Below are 19,861 nucleotides of genomic sequence, written 5' to 3' on the forward strand. Positions count from 1 at the left end.
TGTCAGTAATAATAATTTTAGAATTTACTTTTTAGAATTTAATTTTAGAATTTATTGCAAGAAATAATAGAAATAAAATTTAAGTTTTAGACCTTGACGCTGTTCCATTTTAGATATGAGCTAATTTAAAACACAAAAATTATGGCATATATTTTTATTTAAATATATTAAGTGTCCCGTGAAGATTTTCACTGGCCCAGAGAATGAGCTAAGTGACAGCACATGCTTACAAAGGTAGCATTTAGATTTCCAGCTTAAAGACTATTTTCCAAAACATGGGCTTTAGGGGCAGAAGCTGAATATTGCTCCTGAACTCAGGACCCATAATGTTGCGCATTATGTCCTCCATAAGTGAAGTCTACATAAGAACAGTTTAACATTACATAGACTTCTTAATTTTTTAAGCGGTATACCACAATTAATAGGGAAAATGTCAGGTATCTTTCTAAAACGGAGTTCCCAACATGGTCACACTGTTTTGTAATTTGGAAACAATTCAGATCTCAGCGGACCTAATTCTTAATCTAATTGGAGTAATGGGGGAAACTTGCTCACGGTCTTGACTCTGCTGACAGAAGCACCATGGTGGTGACAGTGGGGGGCAGTGTCTCCCCTTTTTCTTTCTTATGACCGTTCTGGGGAGGAGCCGATGGGTTTGCGTTCCTTGCCACCTCAGAGGCTCAGGGGAAACAAACCATATCTTCTCTACTTACCCTATCAAAATTGATGATCCTTCGTTCTCAGTAGGTATCCTTTCTTACATGGAGAATTAATTTGTAGAATTATGGATCTCAAGTAATATAGTGGGCAGTTTCCCCCTGAACTAAATGCGTGTCCTTTGTAACTGCAAAATGGGCATATTGCATTCTCATACGGATATGAGAATGCGACATGTGAGTTGGACCCATATTTGTAATAATAATAATAATAATAAATAAAATTAAATAAAAATAATTTATTATTTATACCACGCCCATTTGGCTGCGTTTCCCCAGCCACTCTGGGCGGCTCTCTTTTGGCAAATTTGATAATTGTAATAAAACTGAAACAGTAAAAATACTACTGAAAACAAATTCTTTTAGATTTCACTAAAGTTTACGTAAATAGTTTAAGTACATTGAATGGAATGTGGTTTTGTTTACTGTGGTACCTTTTATGTAGAACAAATTTTCAGTATTTATTAAGTTTAGTGTTCATACTTTACCTGTATGCCAGTTGAATTTCTTTGTTAAATATTCAAATAATTAAAATTATATGTTGGAAGGTCTCTTGTAAAATTAGCTAGATTTATTTGTTAGCTGTTAAATCTGGAACTTTTTGTAATATCTCAGCTAGTGGAAACAAGGAGAATAATTATCAGGGAGCAGACCAAAATGGTTTTGCTTGGCTGTATCTTTATGTCACTGTTTTTTCCTGTTGACTCTCAGTACTGTGCCAGTTGACTGAGGACAATGCATAGGTACAATAAAAAAAATTCCTAGAGTTTCCATTTGCTGTCTTATGCATTGGTAGGCTATTTTAATTATATTCAAGAAATACTAGCTTAGTAATTAATGTGGCCCACAGGCTAGAGGTTCCCCATGCCTAATTGGATTCAATTATTACTCTGTGGGATAAGTAAATTTCAGGTATGTTTCATATTTTTGTGTGATATGCAGCTGAGGCGAAGTGTTTTGATTGCTGTTGATTTCAGCATGATTCTACCATGAATTAATAGAATTCAACTGCACTTAACTTTATAATGGGTGTAAAATAATTAGTTTAGGCTCCACTTTGCCTAAATCTCTCTAATGTAGTTATCTTATTCATATTCTATGTATTTATGCCACATTTGTGATGTTCTATCATATTATTATTATTTATTGTTTGTAAGTGGTACAGTATAGAAATATAATCTGATCAGATTAAATCAGCCCCAAATATGTTGACTGCAGGGCCATTGGCTTCTCAAAATCTTCTCACTTGCACACTTAGAGTTTTGTGTCATAAATATACACTTTCAGGGAAGACCAGCATAACAATTACAGTGTTAAGGAGAGCGCAGATAGTGAAACAATTTATTCTATATTTATGATGTTTCACAACCAGATTGATGACTGTTTGTGTCTCTAGTACTTAACTGACTTTATAAAGAGACACTTAAAGTGACAGTCATGAAATGTTTTTATTTGAAATATTAGTTTGTCTTCAGGTTAAATACAGCCTGTTGAGAGTGTTTGTAAAAGTCTGATTCTGGGGTTTGCATTATTTCCCATTTTTCCTGAGATTTAAAAATATTGTCAGCATCAGCACTGCAGGATGATTTGCCCTTTATGCAGAATGAATACCATTTCCGCTGTCATGATCCCTTAATGAGATGGCGTTGACTTTCAAAAGCTGTGTTTGCGCTTGGAACTGCTTAAGTATTTTGATTGGTCTGATATTCACAAACAAACATAATAGTTACCATCTTAATAGTTATAGACTTGTTCAAAATCTATATGGATTATTCAAGAAGGTGCTGGCAAGAAACTGCATGGTAGACTGATCTTGCAAAATCCACATAGGTTTTTCATTTATTGCTTCATAATATTCATTCTCCTCTCCCTTGTAGAATCTGAGGGGTAAAATTCTGCTGGAAATTAAAGCAAATAAATTTAATTCAGTTTTGTCTCTAAACTGATCATTTCATTAACACTAAAAATAGTACTGCCAAAATGTTACATGACTCCTGGGTTCCAAAAAATCATTATTGGATTACCCTTTTAAAACCAGGTTGAATAAAACATGATTTGTTTTTAAAGGGTTATATTATGTGTCCCTTTTGAAATAAACTTCATTTTAAGAACTTTAAAATACATTCACATATTTTAATGGCTTCAACACAACCAAAATCAAATATACACTCATCTCATAAAACTGAATCAATGACCCTCCATCAAGTACATTGTTTTGATGCTTTTCTAGAAAAAACAATGAGCCAGAGGGAAATTATAGGTCATGTGTTGTGTTTATTGTGCAAATTTGGATTCTTAAAGTGTAAACTGAGGATGGACCTCTTTGCTTTTCATTTCATAGACAAAGGTTTGCCTAGTTATTACCACCCTTTGTTTCTGGAAAGTTCTGAGCATTTTAAGTGTTCAAGCAAGTGATACTGCCATTACAGATTGCTGCTTAATGCCTGTTGTATTTTCCAATTAGTTTCTGGTTCCTTGCTAGTCTGGCATGAAGTCTTTCTCAAGAAAAATATTTGATAAAACACGGCTGAAATGCAGATACTTTTCAGACAGAATTATTAATAGAAACTATTATTAAACGAAAGTATTAAAAGGAAGAAATGAACAAAATAGCAAGAAAACTAGTAATATAAGTGTCTACTTGGACCGATGTCTTTCTTCATTGCTTATCTAAAATTGGATTAGTAAGCAAAGCCACAGAAATTTACAAAGCCTTTCTTCAGGCATTTCACAGTGAGTTCTGCCTAGAACTATTCAGGACAGTATTCCATATGGTGGGCATCAGGTAAAATCCAGAAGAGAGACTTGCAAGCTGGGCCAATTATGAATGACAACATTTACCAGAGCTATAAAATTATGCTAGGCAATAAGCTTATCATTATTTAACTGAACAAAATTGCATAATAAATCAAATGTGAGAAAGTTGATAAACATTTTGGAAATCCTTTGAGAAATAATGAAAATTATTTCTAATGACCAAATTCCATTATTTACTGGTAAATTCAGTCAATCGTTTTATTTGTAGGCCGCCTTTCCAAAGTTAAAGCCACACTCAAGTCATCTTGCAATATATAAAAAACTACATAACTACAAACATAACATCAAAAAGTACTCAACCAAATTAAACAATTTCTATGTAAATAATAAGATCCAAAATAAAGATACCAAAAAACCACTATCAACAACAGCTCCCTCTTAAAAAATGCCCCAGTCGAAGATTCAACACCAAGAAAGGGCTCGGGAAACCCAGCCAGATGGGTGGGGTATAAATAATACTATTGCTGCTGCTGCTGCTGCTGCTGCTGCTGCTGCTGCTGCTGCTGCTACTACTTAGACTATACAGAATTATTAAGTAATTTCTTTTTCAGATTTTGGCATGAGTTCATTTTTCAAAATTCACTTTGACTGCATTGTTGAATTCTTTTACTCCAGCAAAACCTTTCTTCTAAAGAAAAGGTTTAGAGGAAGTTATTGGCTACTTGAGTTAAAGGCATTTACCCTGCCACATTGATAATGATTTATTTACAGATCCCTTGATATTGTTATTATTTCTTGTGTTTATGTGCTACCCTTCCTTCTTTCTGTAGGAGCCTGGGACAGTGTGCAAAAGCATTAAACTATGGGCATCACAAAACATTAGTTAAAGCATCTAAAAACTTTATTTATTACATTTGTCAGTCACTTTATACAGAAGGCAAGTCTCAAAGCAATTTAATAAGATAAAATACAATAAATAAAAGCAATGTAAAATCCATAAAATTTAAAACAATGAACAGTGCAAAAATGTATAAAATGTGTTTAACCTGGCAATATATTAATAAGCACAAGTCCTATCCATCTAACTAAAAGATGAGCAGTCAGAGGCAACTTAATTACCAATTCCCTGGGTGAACAAAAAGTTATTAGCTTGGTGCTAACGATGGTGGCAAGTACAGGCAACAACCGATTTGGGTGTATCTGAATGACACGCAATCATGCATGCATGTATGGCCCATTATGTAATAGACAGTGGATATTTACCCCTCTAGACTTTAAGTACAAATCTCTTAATGACAATGAGGGCTCACAAAGTTCTGTCAATCCCCATACTTTATAATTTATAATTATAATATAATTTAGAAGTACTTGAAAATCTGAAGATGTCAAGGATTTCACCAGTACAAAATGATGCCGATAACAACACCAGACCAAAAAGAGTATCACTGGGCATGCCCATATAATGTGCCTCAACTAGGCATTCTCAGTATTACACCTCCAACATCTGTATTAGAACAGTGCCTTCCTATGCAAATGAGATGGAGCCCAATGTACTTGAAATCTTGATGGGGGGCCTGGATCTTGCTCAATTGCAAATCTAAGGAAACATGCCATATAGATTCACAAGTAATATACCATGGTTTAGGCTGTGTGATACCTTCTAATCCCCTATTCCACACATCTCTGAGTTGTTACAAAGTTCTGTTAAGCATTTACACACAGCGGTTTAACTTTTTGAAAGGATCCTGTAATTCTGTCCAACAGATTAAGTGCTCAAAAGAGATGGGCCACATATATAGGTACCAGAAAGTGCCTATCTGAAGATCTGAACTTGGCAGTAATTGATATTTAAATCATAAATAGGTTCAGATTGATAATTTTTGTCATTTCCTATCAGCTGATTAATTAATATATCCCATATTCAATCCATTTCCCCCACAAAGAGTTTATAAAGTGGATTAGAATTTTATACCTCTCTGCTGAATTACCAGTAAGAAAAAAACAGAATTCTTTTAAGGGTGGCCCTCCAGATGTTGTACTTCAGCTCTTGTAATCTCTGACCATTAGCCATTATCAAAGGGATTAATGAAACCCAGGCTTCTGGTCAGTTTGCAGGCCCCCCTCCCATTATTTGGTATGTCACAAAGATGCCCTAGCCAATTACAGGAAATATTCAGTGTTTAAATGGTAACACACTGCCCAGTATACATCTTTATAAAATTGATCCAAAGATCTCGACTTTTCACAAACCACAATGGTGTTTTAGTGAGGTAACTTGTTTCAAAAAGTTGTGACCATTGGAATTCTCAAGAGTTTTGAAAATGAAAAGGACCCACTAACTGAAATAAATATGGCTTACATTTCATCAACATTACACCCTTGATAAAGTTGTATTTTAATACACTTCTAGAAACATAGCCTACACAATTCAAACTGACTGGAAAAGAGATACATACTATGTTGTTAGTCATATGGAGTATAAAGGGAGAGAAAAGTAAGAACATATATTTTCCAGTAAGCTAAATTGTCTTGTTTTGTGAAGTATACATAACTTCAAACTATGTTTTGCAATAGATCATATTTGGAATCTTCTGAGGCTAGAGGCAACTGATATTTATTACAGAATTTTATGTGAATATTTAGGAATCAAAGATGAGCGATAAATCCATGCATTTTCATACAAAGCATGTTGAAATATTTCATGTGTTAAACACTAACTTATTAGATATGTGAAAGTATTGAGTAAATCTCATTCTTATTTGAGCATTTTGTCAACAAACTGTTAAATGGCATGTTCAGAACCAGTCATTGGACATGGAGGACAGGGGATGTTTTACCTTGCAATATCCTGCAGCAGTTGTTTTACAAAACGAAGGCCCCTTTATGTACAGCTATAACTGCACTCTGGCTTGGCTTTGGGTTATGTCATGGATTCTGCCTTGTCTAATGCCCAAGCTTGTTTCCTGCACTGAAGAATTGTAGTAGATAATAGTATATTGTTTAAGGATATGTTAGTTTTATTAAGAGTAATAAATCCAGATGCAAGACTTGCATGCAGACACTGATTTTTCTCTATATGGTTTAATGTACTGCTTTGTGTTGATATGCATTTTTTTCTGCTTCTGCATGGCATAAGGGAGGTATCGCACTGCACACGCTTCTGGGCAGGCAACTGCTAGCACTGCAGCAAGCAGTACAAATAGGCTCATTCTGAAGACTTTCCATTGCAGCTGGCATTTGCAGACTATGTGCTTTATAAGAGCTAATGCAATTCCTCTAGGAGCATTTATTGTGTAAATAAAAATCTCAGCATGTGCTATTCCACAGATGTGGGTGACTAAAGGAAAGGTCACACAGTAGTCAGGTTTTAGTTAAAGTGCAGTATGTTTTGCTTGTGTGAAGACAAATAAGGTTTGTTCTCAAGATGGCCGACCTAGAAGTGTTCTTCTACTGTTTTGATATGTAAGCTGCTGAGCTGAGGAGGAAGTTCTCTTGATGTATGTCAAGCTGCCTCCAGGTAAGACAACCAGTTCCTTCATAACATTATCACAGGCCCTGGCAAGATCTTACTGCAAACTTACTACATTTTTTAAAAAAAATCATGAATTTTAAAAGCTGTATGCTCTGCTGTGTTGTAGGAGAATATGTGTGGGCTTTTGGGGTTGTTTGTGAGAGTCACAGATTATTGTGGAACTGATGGTTCTAAAATAAGATGTCTGAGCAAGTTAGTGGTTCTGTCATAAAAGGGGGTTTGTTTTAATCCACATTGTTATCAGTGTAAGTCCATTTGGCGGGAAATTGTAGTTTCCTTCAACATAAATAATAGTAAATATTGGGAGTTGTGTATATTTAAGGAAAATGCTAAAAGAGACTGCAATGGTATGGTATCTGAATTGACATACAGGCATGAGTGATAAAATATGGACTACCTTTTGATCCTACCCTCCCTCTCAAAAAGCTTGAGATTCACAGATTATCCTGATGTTTCTAGCCCTCAGGAGTGCATGGAGAAGTGCTGGAAATTTGACATCAAAATATTTTTTTAAAAAAAATCTGTAGCCCAAGTTGATTATTATCTCTGTCAAAGTTTTTTCAAGGGTTTAGTTACTGTTTTCACACTTGAGAGTAGCAGTCCCCCCACCCCTGCATTTTAAAAAGCAACCAAATGTTAGTTGAAGAATAACAAGTGTAAAAGGTAAATTACTTATGGCAATATACCTGTTATAGGTTGTGGCCCTTCGTGCAAATTGCTCATCTTAACTGCAGCAGCAATACCTCCTTTGTGGGCTGCTCAGTTGAAAGCTTATTACTATGAGCAATTATTATTAGTTTATTTTAGAATCTAATTTTAGTTTACTTTTCAACACTGATACATTTGTGAGTTCTCTGATGAGCCTTTTTTGTACAATAGTTTTTGTATCATAAAAAAGATGTTGTGGTAGCAAAAAGAAGCTAAAGTTAAGTATTGCAAACAGTTTTGGTGACCCAGAGCTAAGCTATCTGATGAACACGGTTGGTTCCATCTCTGCCCTGAACATTTCAGTCCCTGGTTGTGTTGGTCTGGGCAGGATTCTCTGTCATCATTCTTTCTTAAGATTGTAAATTGCATAATCAAAAAAGATGGGTAAATCATATTGATTTGTTTTAAAATGGAAATAATCTTTGTTTTGTTTCAGAATGTTGTTTGTTTCTGCAAACTTGTAATTCCATCCATTTAATGGGCAAAAAAATGATGCTTTGCTGCCTGAGCCAGTTGTGAGGATGTTCCTTCAGTATTGCCTATTATCCTGCCATCATAATCTGTTCATGCTATGCAGCATTCAAGCTTTGAGAGTATATTCTTTTCTTCTGTACATCTACACATCAGAACCACTCATTTTGTAGGCAGATTTATTGCTAGGTTAAACCTTTCCTTTTGCCTGAGCTAAATATGATGGTGTATTCTTGAAGAAGGAAGTAAATATTGGTTCTAAATGATACAAGCACCAGGCAAAAAAATCAAGGAAAGTGGTGAATTAAAGCATGTGAGCAATATTATTTGAAATAGTGGAACAGGAGAAAACCCTTGTACATTTTTTTTTATTTTTTTTGCAAATTAAGAGGCTCTGGTCTTTCTTGAGAATTCAGTGAATTGAAAGTTTGTATGAAGTTGCCTTAAGATGAATGGCTCATTTATCCCAGTACTGTCTAGTAGTCTATTGTCCCTCAATCTAGTGCTCACCAGATACTTTAAACTAAAATTTACATCATTCCCTGTCTGCATTGACAGTGGTAAGAGATTATGGAAGTTGATGTCCAGAACATCTGGAAGACATTAGGTTGGAAAAACGGGAAACTTGTGATTGGCAGCTCTTCAGGGTCTCGGGCAGAGAGAAAGCCATTCCCAGACCTGCTACTGGAGTTACTTTAAGTGGAGTCGCCATGGATTTTTGCATACAACACATAAATTCTACCAATCACCAATGGCCTCTTTCCGAACTCTATTATTATTATTTGTTCTTCTGCTTATTTTAGTTCGGTACTAAAACTGTAAAAGTAATGTACAGTTCCATTTGTCAGGGCCAAAACAGTTACAGAAGCCACCTTAACATATAAATCATAATATCCTGTGTCTGATTTTGTTACCAGTGCCACTACCGCTGCAACTGTATACAATTGTACAAATAGTTCAAGCTTACTACAATTAAAAAAGATAAAAACAATGGGATCCTAAAAGTATGCTTTTCACTTAGCCTACTTTTAACGATAGCTTGGATCCAAAAGTGGTGGTGGGCAAGCAGATAGTGACTTCCTGATTTACCCTTTCTACTGTAACCGCTCCATGTCACATCACATATTCTTTTCCAGAGAGCTCCTGAGCCTCTTATTGAGAGGCACATGGGAGTAAAAACACACACACAAAACTGTTTTCTATGTGAAATTCTGCTCATGGAAGCTGGGATTCAAGCTGTTACCACCAATTACCAGAAGTAGCATTTGTACAAACTCCCTTGCTTCCACCAATTTCTGAATCATATGAATGATTCGCCTCAGTTTCATCTCAGACTTTCCACTATCCAAACGCTCATTACAGGTGACTCCCCACTTGGGGGCTGTGTTCTGGGGGCCCTGCACACATAAGTGAAATTGCATAAAGTGTATATGTAATCAGGTGTCAGTAGGGCACTCGTAAATGCAGGGACATTGGTATTGCAACATTCCCTGTCTGTAGCTAATCTCACTCCTCACCTGCTCATCAGTGAAGTTGATGGTAGTGTCATGTTGACTTTGAATTCCAGTTAAAACTCTTAATGTTTCACAAGGTCAGCATTTCCATTGTTTGTGCAGATACACAAACAGTAAATCCATGTTTTAAAAGAAAGCTACGGTGCATATTGTTTCATGTACGCAAACCTCATGAGTATTTTGAGAGCTCGGTGTAAAACACGAGCAAATAATTAATTAAATAAGCAGTTATCTAAGAAAGTACAAGAATGTTCATATCCAAGAAATGTGTAATTAAAAAGTACCCTCATACTGGCAAATCTGGTGATTTGCCTCTGCCTCTGCCTTTACCCTGGTGACAGGCTGCCTCTTTCTCCTGCTTCGTTAGGATTCAGTGCTGTTCTTACCTCAAACCTGAGGGCTCCTCAGAAAGAGCAGCAGGGAGTTCAGGATTCCCCAGCAGATCTCCAGACTGCTAATGATCCTAGAGAGCCATTGGATTGAGATATCCCAACCCCAGGACTGGAGGAGTGAAGATAAGCTACTGAAGATAAGCTGAAGATAAGCTTCAGGCTGCCACAGAAAAAGCGTTTTGGTTCCTGAAGTTCATGCTAATTGTGCAGATAAAAATATAACTGATGGAATTCTTCAGGATGTGGTATTAGCGTGTGAAAACAGTCAAGATCCAATGGTCCCCAGGCATGCACCTCCAGATGGTGGAGATGTCAGGCACCATCCTAGCACCAAGGCATTTTCACTTGTGGTCGCAGGTAGTGGTTGCAAGTACTGTAGCCGATAGTCAGGTGCAAAATGCTCCTGGCACCCGGCTAATTTCAAACACATGATACAAAGATGACATATTAACATGATTATTAACAGCTAGTTACCCTTCTAATATTGGTTCCTGGTGAATGAAAACAATTGGAATAGTTCTTTACATGTGCAAACGGAATTGGCATAATTTTCTAAAATTTCAAAAATTGCATACCTTATGTTTGGGAAGTATTTCCTTAATTCTAAAAAAGAAAATACGACGGGAGAATAAATGTTCAGTACATTTGTGAAGACTGTGCACAAAAGGTTGCTGTGCATGCATTATATATATGCTGATATATATGCCTATATATATGATATATATGCTGATGTATATGCCTATGCTATTTAGAGAACATTAGGGGTTAATCTTTGGTGAAGAGTATGCCCCTCTATTTGTATAACTTTGCATATAGAGGCAGGAAGGCTTCAGTTGTGCTCTGCTCCTGGTTTCATACTGTTACAGTGCTTCATACTGATTCTATTTTTAGCCTTGTTGCCAGGCAGATCTTCTGTGCTTCCTGCTGATTCTCAGCCTCTGGTATTCATGGGCTTTTACAAACTGATCTTCAGGAGCCAACCAGCGTGACTATGCAAATCTTCAGTCCAGTCGTATGAGTCAAGTTTACTTGCTCGGCTTGCTGATAAGATAACAACATGGCTTCAGGGGGCTCGTTATTAGAGTATATTATTTACACATGCAAAACATACTATACTTTTTAATGTAGGCAAGTAAGAAACCAGGGAGAAAAGCTAACTCAATATTGTAACTAGGCTTTAATTTGTCACGCTGCCTGAACTTGTAGTCCTGCCTACTTCCCACATTTATGACTTTGGTGGGAGGTTGGCAGTGACCTCAGTGTTTGACTGTGCATGCGCAAACAGATGCATTTCATTTCCACGAGGAAAGGAAATCTCCTAAGAAAAAAGAAGTATGCAAGTAAGATGTTTCTGAGAAATCAATTGGCTACACCTTGGGCAAGGTTTTCAAATTGCCTTTTTCAATCATGAACATTAAAGTCTCCACACACTAGAATATTTAAGCTATCGTTACTGTATGGTTCTTTATAAATACTAGTTTCTTAATGTTGAATCTCCGTGTTTTTTGCACATCCTTTCTCTTCTGTTTTCCCAATGAAATTTTATTAGTGACCTCAAAGGGCTACTAAAGATAACACCAGACTATTGTGAGTTTAAATATTCAGTACCAAAATATAAAGGTCACACTTGCATCAACTCAGTTTATAGGACATGAATGGAAGAAATCGGTAAAAGATGTACGAGTACATAATAGTTGGTTTTCCCTTTTGACACATTACCATCTTTTGCAAGACATTGGTAATGTTAAGTATTGCATAACTTTAAGTATCACTTAAGTAAATATTAACTTGCTTCTTTAAAATGAGTATATATCTGCATTAGGAACTGAAAACCTACCAGAGAGTTGTTTTCATATTAAACTTTAAAAGCCATGTATTACCATGTCTCTTTTAGCTCTAGGAGCTGATGTCTGCATGTTTGTGTGAAAATAATTAGTTTTGCACATGCTATTTTGTGGTATTTTCCTTTAGAGGCAGTGTTCCATTTTCCTTTTCAGCCTGATAAAGCTGTTGCTTCTGATGAAGTAAGAAGTAACAGTGGTACCTTGGTTTTTGAATGTCTCGGAAATTGAATGTGCCACACGGCTTCTGTATTGAGTTTTCCAGAAGTAAATGCTTTGGTTTGTGAATGTTTTGGAAGTAGAATGGTCTTCCGGAACGGATTACGTTCAAAAACCGAGGTACCACTGTAGTAGTGTGTTGTATAGAATGTAGACTAACTTGCATATGGGTAATTGCTAGGGGAGACAACTGTTGTCTGAAAACACCTGTAGATTTGAGAATTTCAAAACTTTGATATTGAATTTTGAGGTAAAATGAAGTGTAAATGGTTTGCTTTTCCTCTGGACTTCTTTTTCTTTTGTTTTTCTGTTGAATGAAATGTTCTCATGTCTCCTTCACTGAAGGGGAATGTGCAGGTTGCACATCTGAGTTATACAAAACATATGTAAGTTCAACTCTGGGCTAGGCTACTTGTTTCTCACCATTTCTGAATCGATTGCAGTGAAAACCTCCAGTTCCTTATTTTCCTGTATATTTTTGTAAGCAACCACTTTTAAGCCTTATGCTTTAAAATGTCAGTTAAATGTGGTGGTTAATCTTCAGACTCCTTTAACAAAAACATTTGAAAGGATTATGCGTTTAAAGTTTTCTAATTATTTAGCAGTTATTGTCTGAAAATGAGAAATTATCTAAATGTTCAGTAGTAACATCTTTTTCTTGTTGCTGGGCAGATATGAGAGTGCATACTCCTGATTGGTAGTTGAGTATCTGCTTCCTCAAGCCAATCGGATAAGGTAAAATTATACGGGGGAGAGAACTCGGTAACAATGAAGCAAGCTGCCGATTTATTTTCCCTGTGTGAAGATCACACAAACTAAGAGTGTGGCTACAGCTGGCTCCCTCTTGGGTATGTTTCAGAAATTACAAGGTCTCAAAGAACAAGGGGGAGGAGGAGTGCTATTACTATTATTACTATTATTTATTTTTTTCCTCATTAATGTTCTTTTGGAATGCTGAATATTGTGTAAAGGAGAAAATAGTTTTCTGTGTACAATAGCTTAAACAGCCCAATCTTAATTAAATGCTTAGGAGTTAGAAATAAGATACATAAGCGCTAACTTGCAATTAGACATAATTCCTCTTTGTTGGCGATATGCATGCTTTTCTTTTTCAAAGAGATATACTTCATTTTTATTTAATGTAGTAGAGAACATTTGTGGCATGTAAATTTATATTTGTTCTTTTTTTGTAAATTTATACATAATTTTACTAGCTCAAATCAAGCTTATTAAATATAAATATATATCTATTTCATTTTTTGATGAAAAACTAATGTATTTACAGAATGTGATGAAATTAAATATGAAAATGAAAATTAATCTAGAACACTGATTCTTCCATATGACACTCAACACGCTCCCAGATCATCTTTGTGTGGTATGCATAAAGTTGAATTTTAATAGGTAATTTGGAAATGTTCCAGCCAGATTCTAGAAAAGGAACATTTTGTTCGGTGCTCTGTTTTTGCAAGGCTGGAATCTACGACCCTTTATCTAGAACTAGATACACTGGCCAATGACTGTCCTTAATTTCTTTGCAGACATTACTACATGCAAGTCAGTTTTGCTTGTCTAGATTATATGGAGTAATAAGTTGCAGGGTTACCATGAATGCTACATGATTATATAATTTTATTCTTGTAGAGATTCTATTAGTGCTTTGGACAAACACTATGCTTTTGCGAATGCAGTGGTTGTGCTGTTCTAGAGTACTTATATTATGTAGAGAACCACTGTTTGCAGTCATTTTGTATTCTAGCTTATGTTGCTGCCTTTTGAGAATCCTTTTACAGTCTCCCCCCCCCCCCCCGTTGCCAGGCAAAACTCAAAATACTAGCAGCTGATTGGCTAACCTTTTCAGCTACTCAAGAGCTGCTCACATGAGTTTACGATTATGGGCTAATCCACAGCAGCTATGCTAATACTTTCTTTGTTGCCATGCAGCAGTGATCTCACTTAAGGGGAAAACATGGGGGAGGGGAGGGGAGGGAAGGAAAACTACCTCATTGGTAGAGCAAGGATCCTTTTGGGTATCATTTTAAGATCCAGTGGTACACTCCTTTTACCATATAAGTGCTTGCAACTACAACATGGGCTAGCTTATTACTAGGGGGGGGCAATGATTGAGGAATCTTTTGTGGTTGCGGTGATTTTATACAAAAGGATAAAATGTTTAGCATATTAATGTGACTTCTTATGGAAGGAGAATGTGTGGTGTTTAGATACAACACTGCTATTCACTACTATTTATGCATTTGTATACTTTTCTAAGGTGAGCATTAGGCGCTGTACTGTAAAACATCATTTTCTTGAAGGAAAGCTGTTGAATTCTCCTGTGATACTTCTTTATTTGGTACACAACCAATAAGGGCATATCCATAAGAGGTATGTTTGGATGCATTGAATCAAACCAAACAGTACTGGAACATAAACTTCATTAAAATACCAGTTGTCTCTGGGGCAGTTTGAGAATCCTCGCTTACACTAGAAGAGATCAAAACTCACAATGCAGTACTTTTTAAGATACTTCTGCCTTATGTACATGCAGAAATTACCTTAACTTTCTTATGAACTTGGTCTTGTGAATCATAACACCATTTTGAAGAGGCTTAAAGTATGGAAGTTGTTACTCACTGAATAAGATGAGTATGATCTCCCAGAATCAAATGAATATACACCTATTTTCAGGTAAGAAAACAATTTTACCATTCCTCTGCTCTTCCTAGAACCAGAAAACATATGAAAGAGAACCGCTGATTGGCTTGCACGAATATGGCCAAATTATCTCAAGTGCTCTGTGTGATCTAAATCCCCAGCAGCTTTGTGTGTCCTATTTCCTTCATTACTCTGAGTTCTATTAAGTGGTACAGTGTGCACCCTTGTGGATGTGGATTGAAATTGTACTGTAAAACCTGTCTTTACTGCATATGATATATAGGTAGCTTAGCAAGCCATCTTTCATTTGTTGTCTTATTACTTAAACATTGCATAATGGACAGGGTTGCATGCCTTCAACAAAGATCTGGATCCTTGGCAAGATAGAGAAATTTCTACGTAAATAAGTGAATGACAAAATAAAGATAAAATTACAATTATTTTGTTAAGTGTTTTAGCTTCTATGATTATCAGTTGCAGGTCACATAATATGGCTGTCGTGATAAGGCTTAAATATTTTTGTGTGACAGTCAAAATACCTTAATGATAGATATCTTAATGATAAATGCAAATTTAAATAGGTCTAAGGCAGCCAACCAGAACTTCAATAATGTTCTCCAGGAAACTTTTTAACTGTTGAATTTGTTAACTCATCCTGCACAATGAAAATCAGCTTATATACATTCATCCTGTTAGGAAAGTTATGTATGTATAACAGTTATTGTTACATAAATAACAAGTTGGCAAGTTGTGATGGGAGAATGCAATATCAGTTTACAATACTTGTTTCAGTGTTTGTTCGTTCGGGGCCATTTGGCAAATGTGAGTTTCTTGTAAAAAAATGTGGCAGAATTACAAGATGAGCAATTTGGTGCATGTTCAACTAAATGATTTTAGGAGTTTTGTGCAGACAAAAGACAAAACCATTTTTAAAAAACATCCCCTCCCAAGGTCTGTTTTGCACATCACATTAGACCACAGTTTAAATAAATGTTAGAATAAAAAACCTATTAGTGTTCCGTGTGAACTCAGTTCGGTACCATAATGATGCTTTGTTAACAATGGTTTGTGTGTGGAAAATAAACCATGGTTTGTTACTGTTTTACTGACTTTAATTATGGTCCAGTATTGCATGTGAGCTTTGGCACCTCCTTAACTGATTTAAGTGTGGTTTGTTTCATTGACATGTCCAAATCACCCACTACGCAATGTAGACACTAGGGAAGAGTTTCTGGAAAATGTAACTGCTCTCAGCAACTCTTATTTTACATTTCCCGAGGATGACATCATTGGCTGATATAATAATTTCTCTTTTCTGAACCCAACTCTGTTCCATTCCTGCTTTGATTTGCTTCTGCAGCTTGAGAGGGAACTGAAAACTTAAATGGAACTTTTTTGAACTATAGCTTTGGAGATGTTTCGACTGATGGGTGATTGATTGGCTTTGGTTGGCAAATTAATGTGGTGATGAAGTGCTGTCTTGAAAACAAATGACTTTCTCCAAGTAGCACACACAAAAATAAAATGCAGAAACCCAAGAATGGGAGTCAAATAAGGGGGAAGGTTGAAAATGATGTTCCATGCCATTATAGTCACTATAACAAACTGGTGAAACTACTTAAGTTTGTATTAAGCAGCCTTTCAACCCTGCTGACAGCAGAGAAATCTGGTAATTCCAACGTAGGTGATCCTAACTAAACAGAATGAATTCATGGTAACAACTGGTGGTTGGTTGAGAGAAGAAAAATAAGAAGTGTGATTACAGAGGAAAGGATTAGAAGGAAAGGAGCATGAGCACTTCTTTCTTGGAGGAGTAGGTGGGGAGAGCAACTATTTGATGACAGTTGCAGAAAATCAAGTTTCCCATACCCTTGCTTTCACAGACAATCCATGGAGGAGAAATGGTGATGTGGTGAGGCTGTATCAGCTGTTAAGCACCACAAACGGGTCAGGGAAGTTGGGTGGAGAGATAGCTAAAGGCAGGAAGTAGGTGGGATGGAAGGAGAGCGAGTATGACAAGGCAAACCATAGTTTCTTTGACATCTGTGGCTTGGCTGTAACATGGTTTGTTCTATAAAGCACAATTTCAGAATGGTGATGTGATGTGTGAACCAAGCCTACGTGAACTCTGAAGTTCCTACATTTATCTGACTACTTCAGGAGTTATGTTCTGCAAAAGAGCAAATTAGAAAAAAATATCATGTTAATTATATATTTTTCATACTGAGGCTTATAAAATACCAAGGAAAGGGCACATTTCAAATCATCATGTTTAATCTAGTTCCCATTTTTTGCTTGAAACATATTTCCTGGGAAAAGATGCATTTTGCTGTGACAAATTATTCTGTTACAATTTAATTTTTTAAAAAATGGTATTAAATTTACTATTTATTACCTTTGGAACATATTTCAAAGCTTTTAGTCATGCAGCCTCATGCATTTTGCAAATAATAATAATAATAATAATAATAATAATAATAATAATTTTTTATTTATACCCCGCCCTCCCCAGCCAAGGCCGGGCTCAGAGCGGCTTACAAGCAATAATAAAAACAAGTTGAATGATTACAACTTAAAAACAAAATTAAAATACATTAAAATATTACAACATTAAAATAAAATGTAGCCTCAACGCAGGAGGAGAAGGAAAGAAAAAAAGAAAGAGAGGGAGAGAGGGAATCAAATTGGCTCGAAGCCAAAGGCCAGGCGGAACAACTCTGTTTTACAGGCCCTGCGGAAAGAAATCAGATCCTGCAGGGCCCTGGTCTCATGAGGCAGAGCGTTCCACCAGGCCGGAGCCAGAGTTGAAAAGGCCCTGGCTCTGGTTGAGGCCAATCTAACTTCCTTAGGGCCTGGGACCACTAGGGTGTTGTTATTTATGGACCCTGAGGCTCTCCGTGGGGCATACCGGGAGAGGCGGTCTCGTAGGTATGAGGGTCCTAGGCTGTGAAGGGCTTTAAAGGTCAAAAGCAGCACCTTAAATCTGACCCTGTACTCTACCGGGAGCCAGTGCAGTTTGAAAAGCACTGGGTGAATATGCTCCCATGGCAGAGACCCCATGAGGAGCCTCGCTGCAGCATTCTGCACCCGCTGGAGTTTCTGGGACAGCTTCAAGGGCAGCCCCGCCTGTGAGTGTATTTGCTTTAGAAGAACAGTTGGGAAATTAAAGATTTCTGTTCGATTCTTTCCTATATGAAGGACAGCAGGATCACATACTTGAAGGTTTGAAGTGCTTAGAACTTTGCAGAATCAACAGCTGGTAGTTAATGGGCAAAATAGTGTATGCTCATGATAAGGAAACCGAAGACCCATATTCAATATTCATAATTTACACAATTTATGATCTGCTGTGTCACAACATCCACAAAGGATGTTGATGTGAAGGGAACATGTGTAAAACGCTTGTTCCTTTTACAGTGAGAAGTGTAGTGTTTGTAATGTTTTGTTTTTATAAGTGCAGGAATATACAGACTTTTTTTTGCAATAACAATAAATGTATACCAGTGCTCTTGATGTACCAACCACACCAAAGCCAGAAAAATGGAACAAGGTGATCTTGGTAAAGTGTGTGTGTGTGTTGCATTAACATTCATTTTTCTTAAAAATGTATACCTTTACAGAATCAAGATGGAAAACAATGAAGAACGTCAAAGAAAGGTTTTTAAGGCCCGCAAAACCATGAGAGCAAGTGACAGGCAGCAGCTTGAGAGTGTCTATAAAGTAAAGGAGGAACTTCTGAAAACCACAGATGTCAAGTTGTTAAATGGGAAACATGAAAACGGGGATTCAGATCTTAATTCCCCGTTACTCATTTCTGAATGTACTGAGGGCAAAGAAGTGAACGGCATAGAAGATTTATGCCTTGACTCCGAAGGACAAAAAATGGACTCTGAAGAACTCACGGATGCCAAAAGTCCAGATGTGAAAGAGAACCAGCTGAGTGACCTGACTCCTAAACTTGAAACCCTGACCCCTGAGAACATTGTTTCTGAGCAAGAACATGAGGATGCTAGCACTACTCCAGGCTCTGATCCTGAAAATCAGGTGCTTGACTGTAATATTGATAATGACTTGCAGGACGAAGTCAAAGTCAATGATGATTTGGACCACAAAGATAATTGTATAAAAGACGTTTTGGACCAGAAAGCCACACCAAGCGAGCCTGAAGAGGAAAGCAAAGTAAGCTGTGATATTAATGACAGCTCAGTAGAACCAGTAGAAAAAAATGAGTTAGCTCTTGCTCCTGATACACCTATGGAAGAAGAAAAGAGTACCAAGGAAACTCTTCTAAAAGAGAACATTGATGAGGAAGCAATATCTAGTAGTATTGATACAGATGTAAATCCAAAGGAGGAAGCTACTCAATCTGCAGAACCTCTAGAGACCAGCACTCAAAAAGCTGTAGAAGATGAACCAGCAGAAAACATTTTGGGAAATACAGCCACAATGGAAACAGAGGAAATTATTCCAATTTTAGAAAAGCTGGCTCCAGCAGGTGAATTAAGTTGTTTCCCCAAATCTACTATGCTTCCAGTAGAAAATTCTAACTTTGATGCAGAAGATAAAGCAGAAAACCCATTAAATTCTTTAGCCAAACATGAAAGCAGCGAAAGTTTGCCCAAAGAAGCTTTCTTGGTACTTTCAGATGAAGAGGAACTCTGTTCTGTTAAAGAAGCTGAAGTGATAATGACGAATGATTCAACCCCTTCAGGTGAGTGGTATTTTTTCTTCCTTTCTTTAAAAAATAAGTCTTTTCAAGACTGTTCTGAATTATCTTCCTGTGTTCTTGGAAATTTGCTTGCTTGTTTTTTTAAGGGAATGTGCTATTCAGCAGTGGACAAGTTAATGTTAAATTTAGTATGAATTTTATCTATTGCTTTTATGCTAGATTATTAAAGGATGGTTTCAAGAGTTCTACAGAGCAAACTGCTGGTTTACCTGGAACAATTCCTGTCTGAAGGCTGTCCTAAACATCTATGACATATGCTACTGGTTACTACTTGTGGTTTCTAGTTACAACACATGGATAGTAGAAGAAGCTTGATTTTGTTGCTGT

General features: G+C 36.6%; 1 protein-coding gene across 7 annotated transcripts in view; it reads left to right on the forward strand.

Moving 5' to 3' along the window:
• The window catches only part of ATF7IP (activating transcription factor 7 interacting protein), a 62,063-nt gene that overhangs the window by 14,261 nt on the left and 27,941 nt on the right, over positions 1 to 19,861 (forward strand). For 5 of the 7 annotated variants that reach the window (XM_053406779.1, XM_053406780.1, XM_053406776.1 and 2 more), the window contains exon 2: positions 18,426 to 19,516. In XM_053406779.1, the coding sequence (XP_053262754.1) occupies positions 18,433 to 19,516 (1,084 nt within the window). In that variant the 5' untranslated portion in view covers positions 18,426 to 18,432. Of the gene's footprint in view, positions 1 to 12,973; positions 12,999 to 14,688; positions 14,839 to 18,425; positions 19,517 to 19,861 lie in introns of those variants that run through there. The other 2 variants (XM_053406783.1, XM_053406782.1) reach the window with 2 other exon arrangements.

This window comes from Podarcis raffonei, chromosome 10 (assembly GCF_027172205.1).
Source record: "Podarcis raffonei isolate rPodRaf1 chromosome 10, rPodRaf1.pri, whole genome shotgun sequence".
NCBI classification, from domain to species: Eukaryota; Metazoa; Chordata; class Lepidosauria; order Squamata; family Lacertidae; genus Podarcis; species Podarcis raffonei.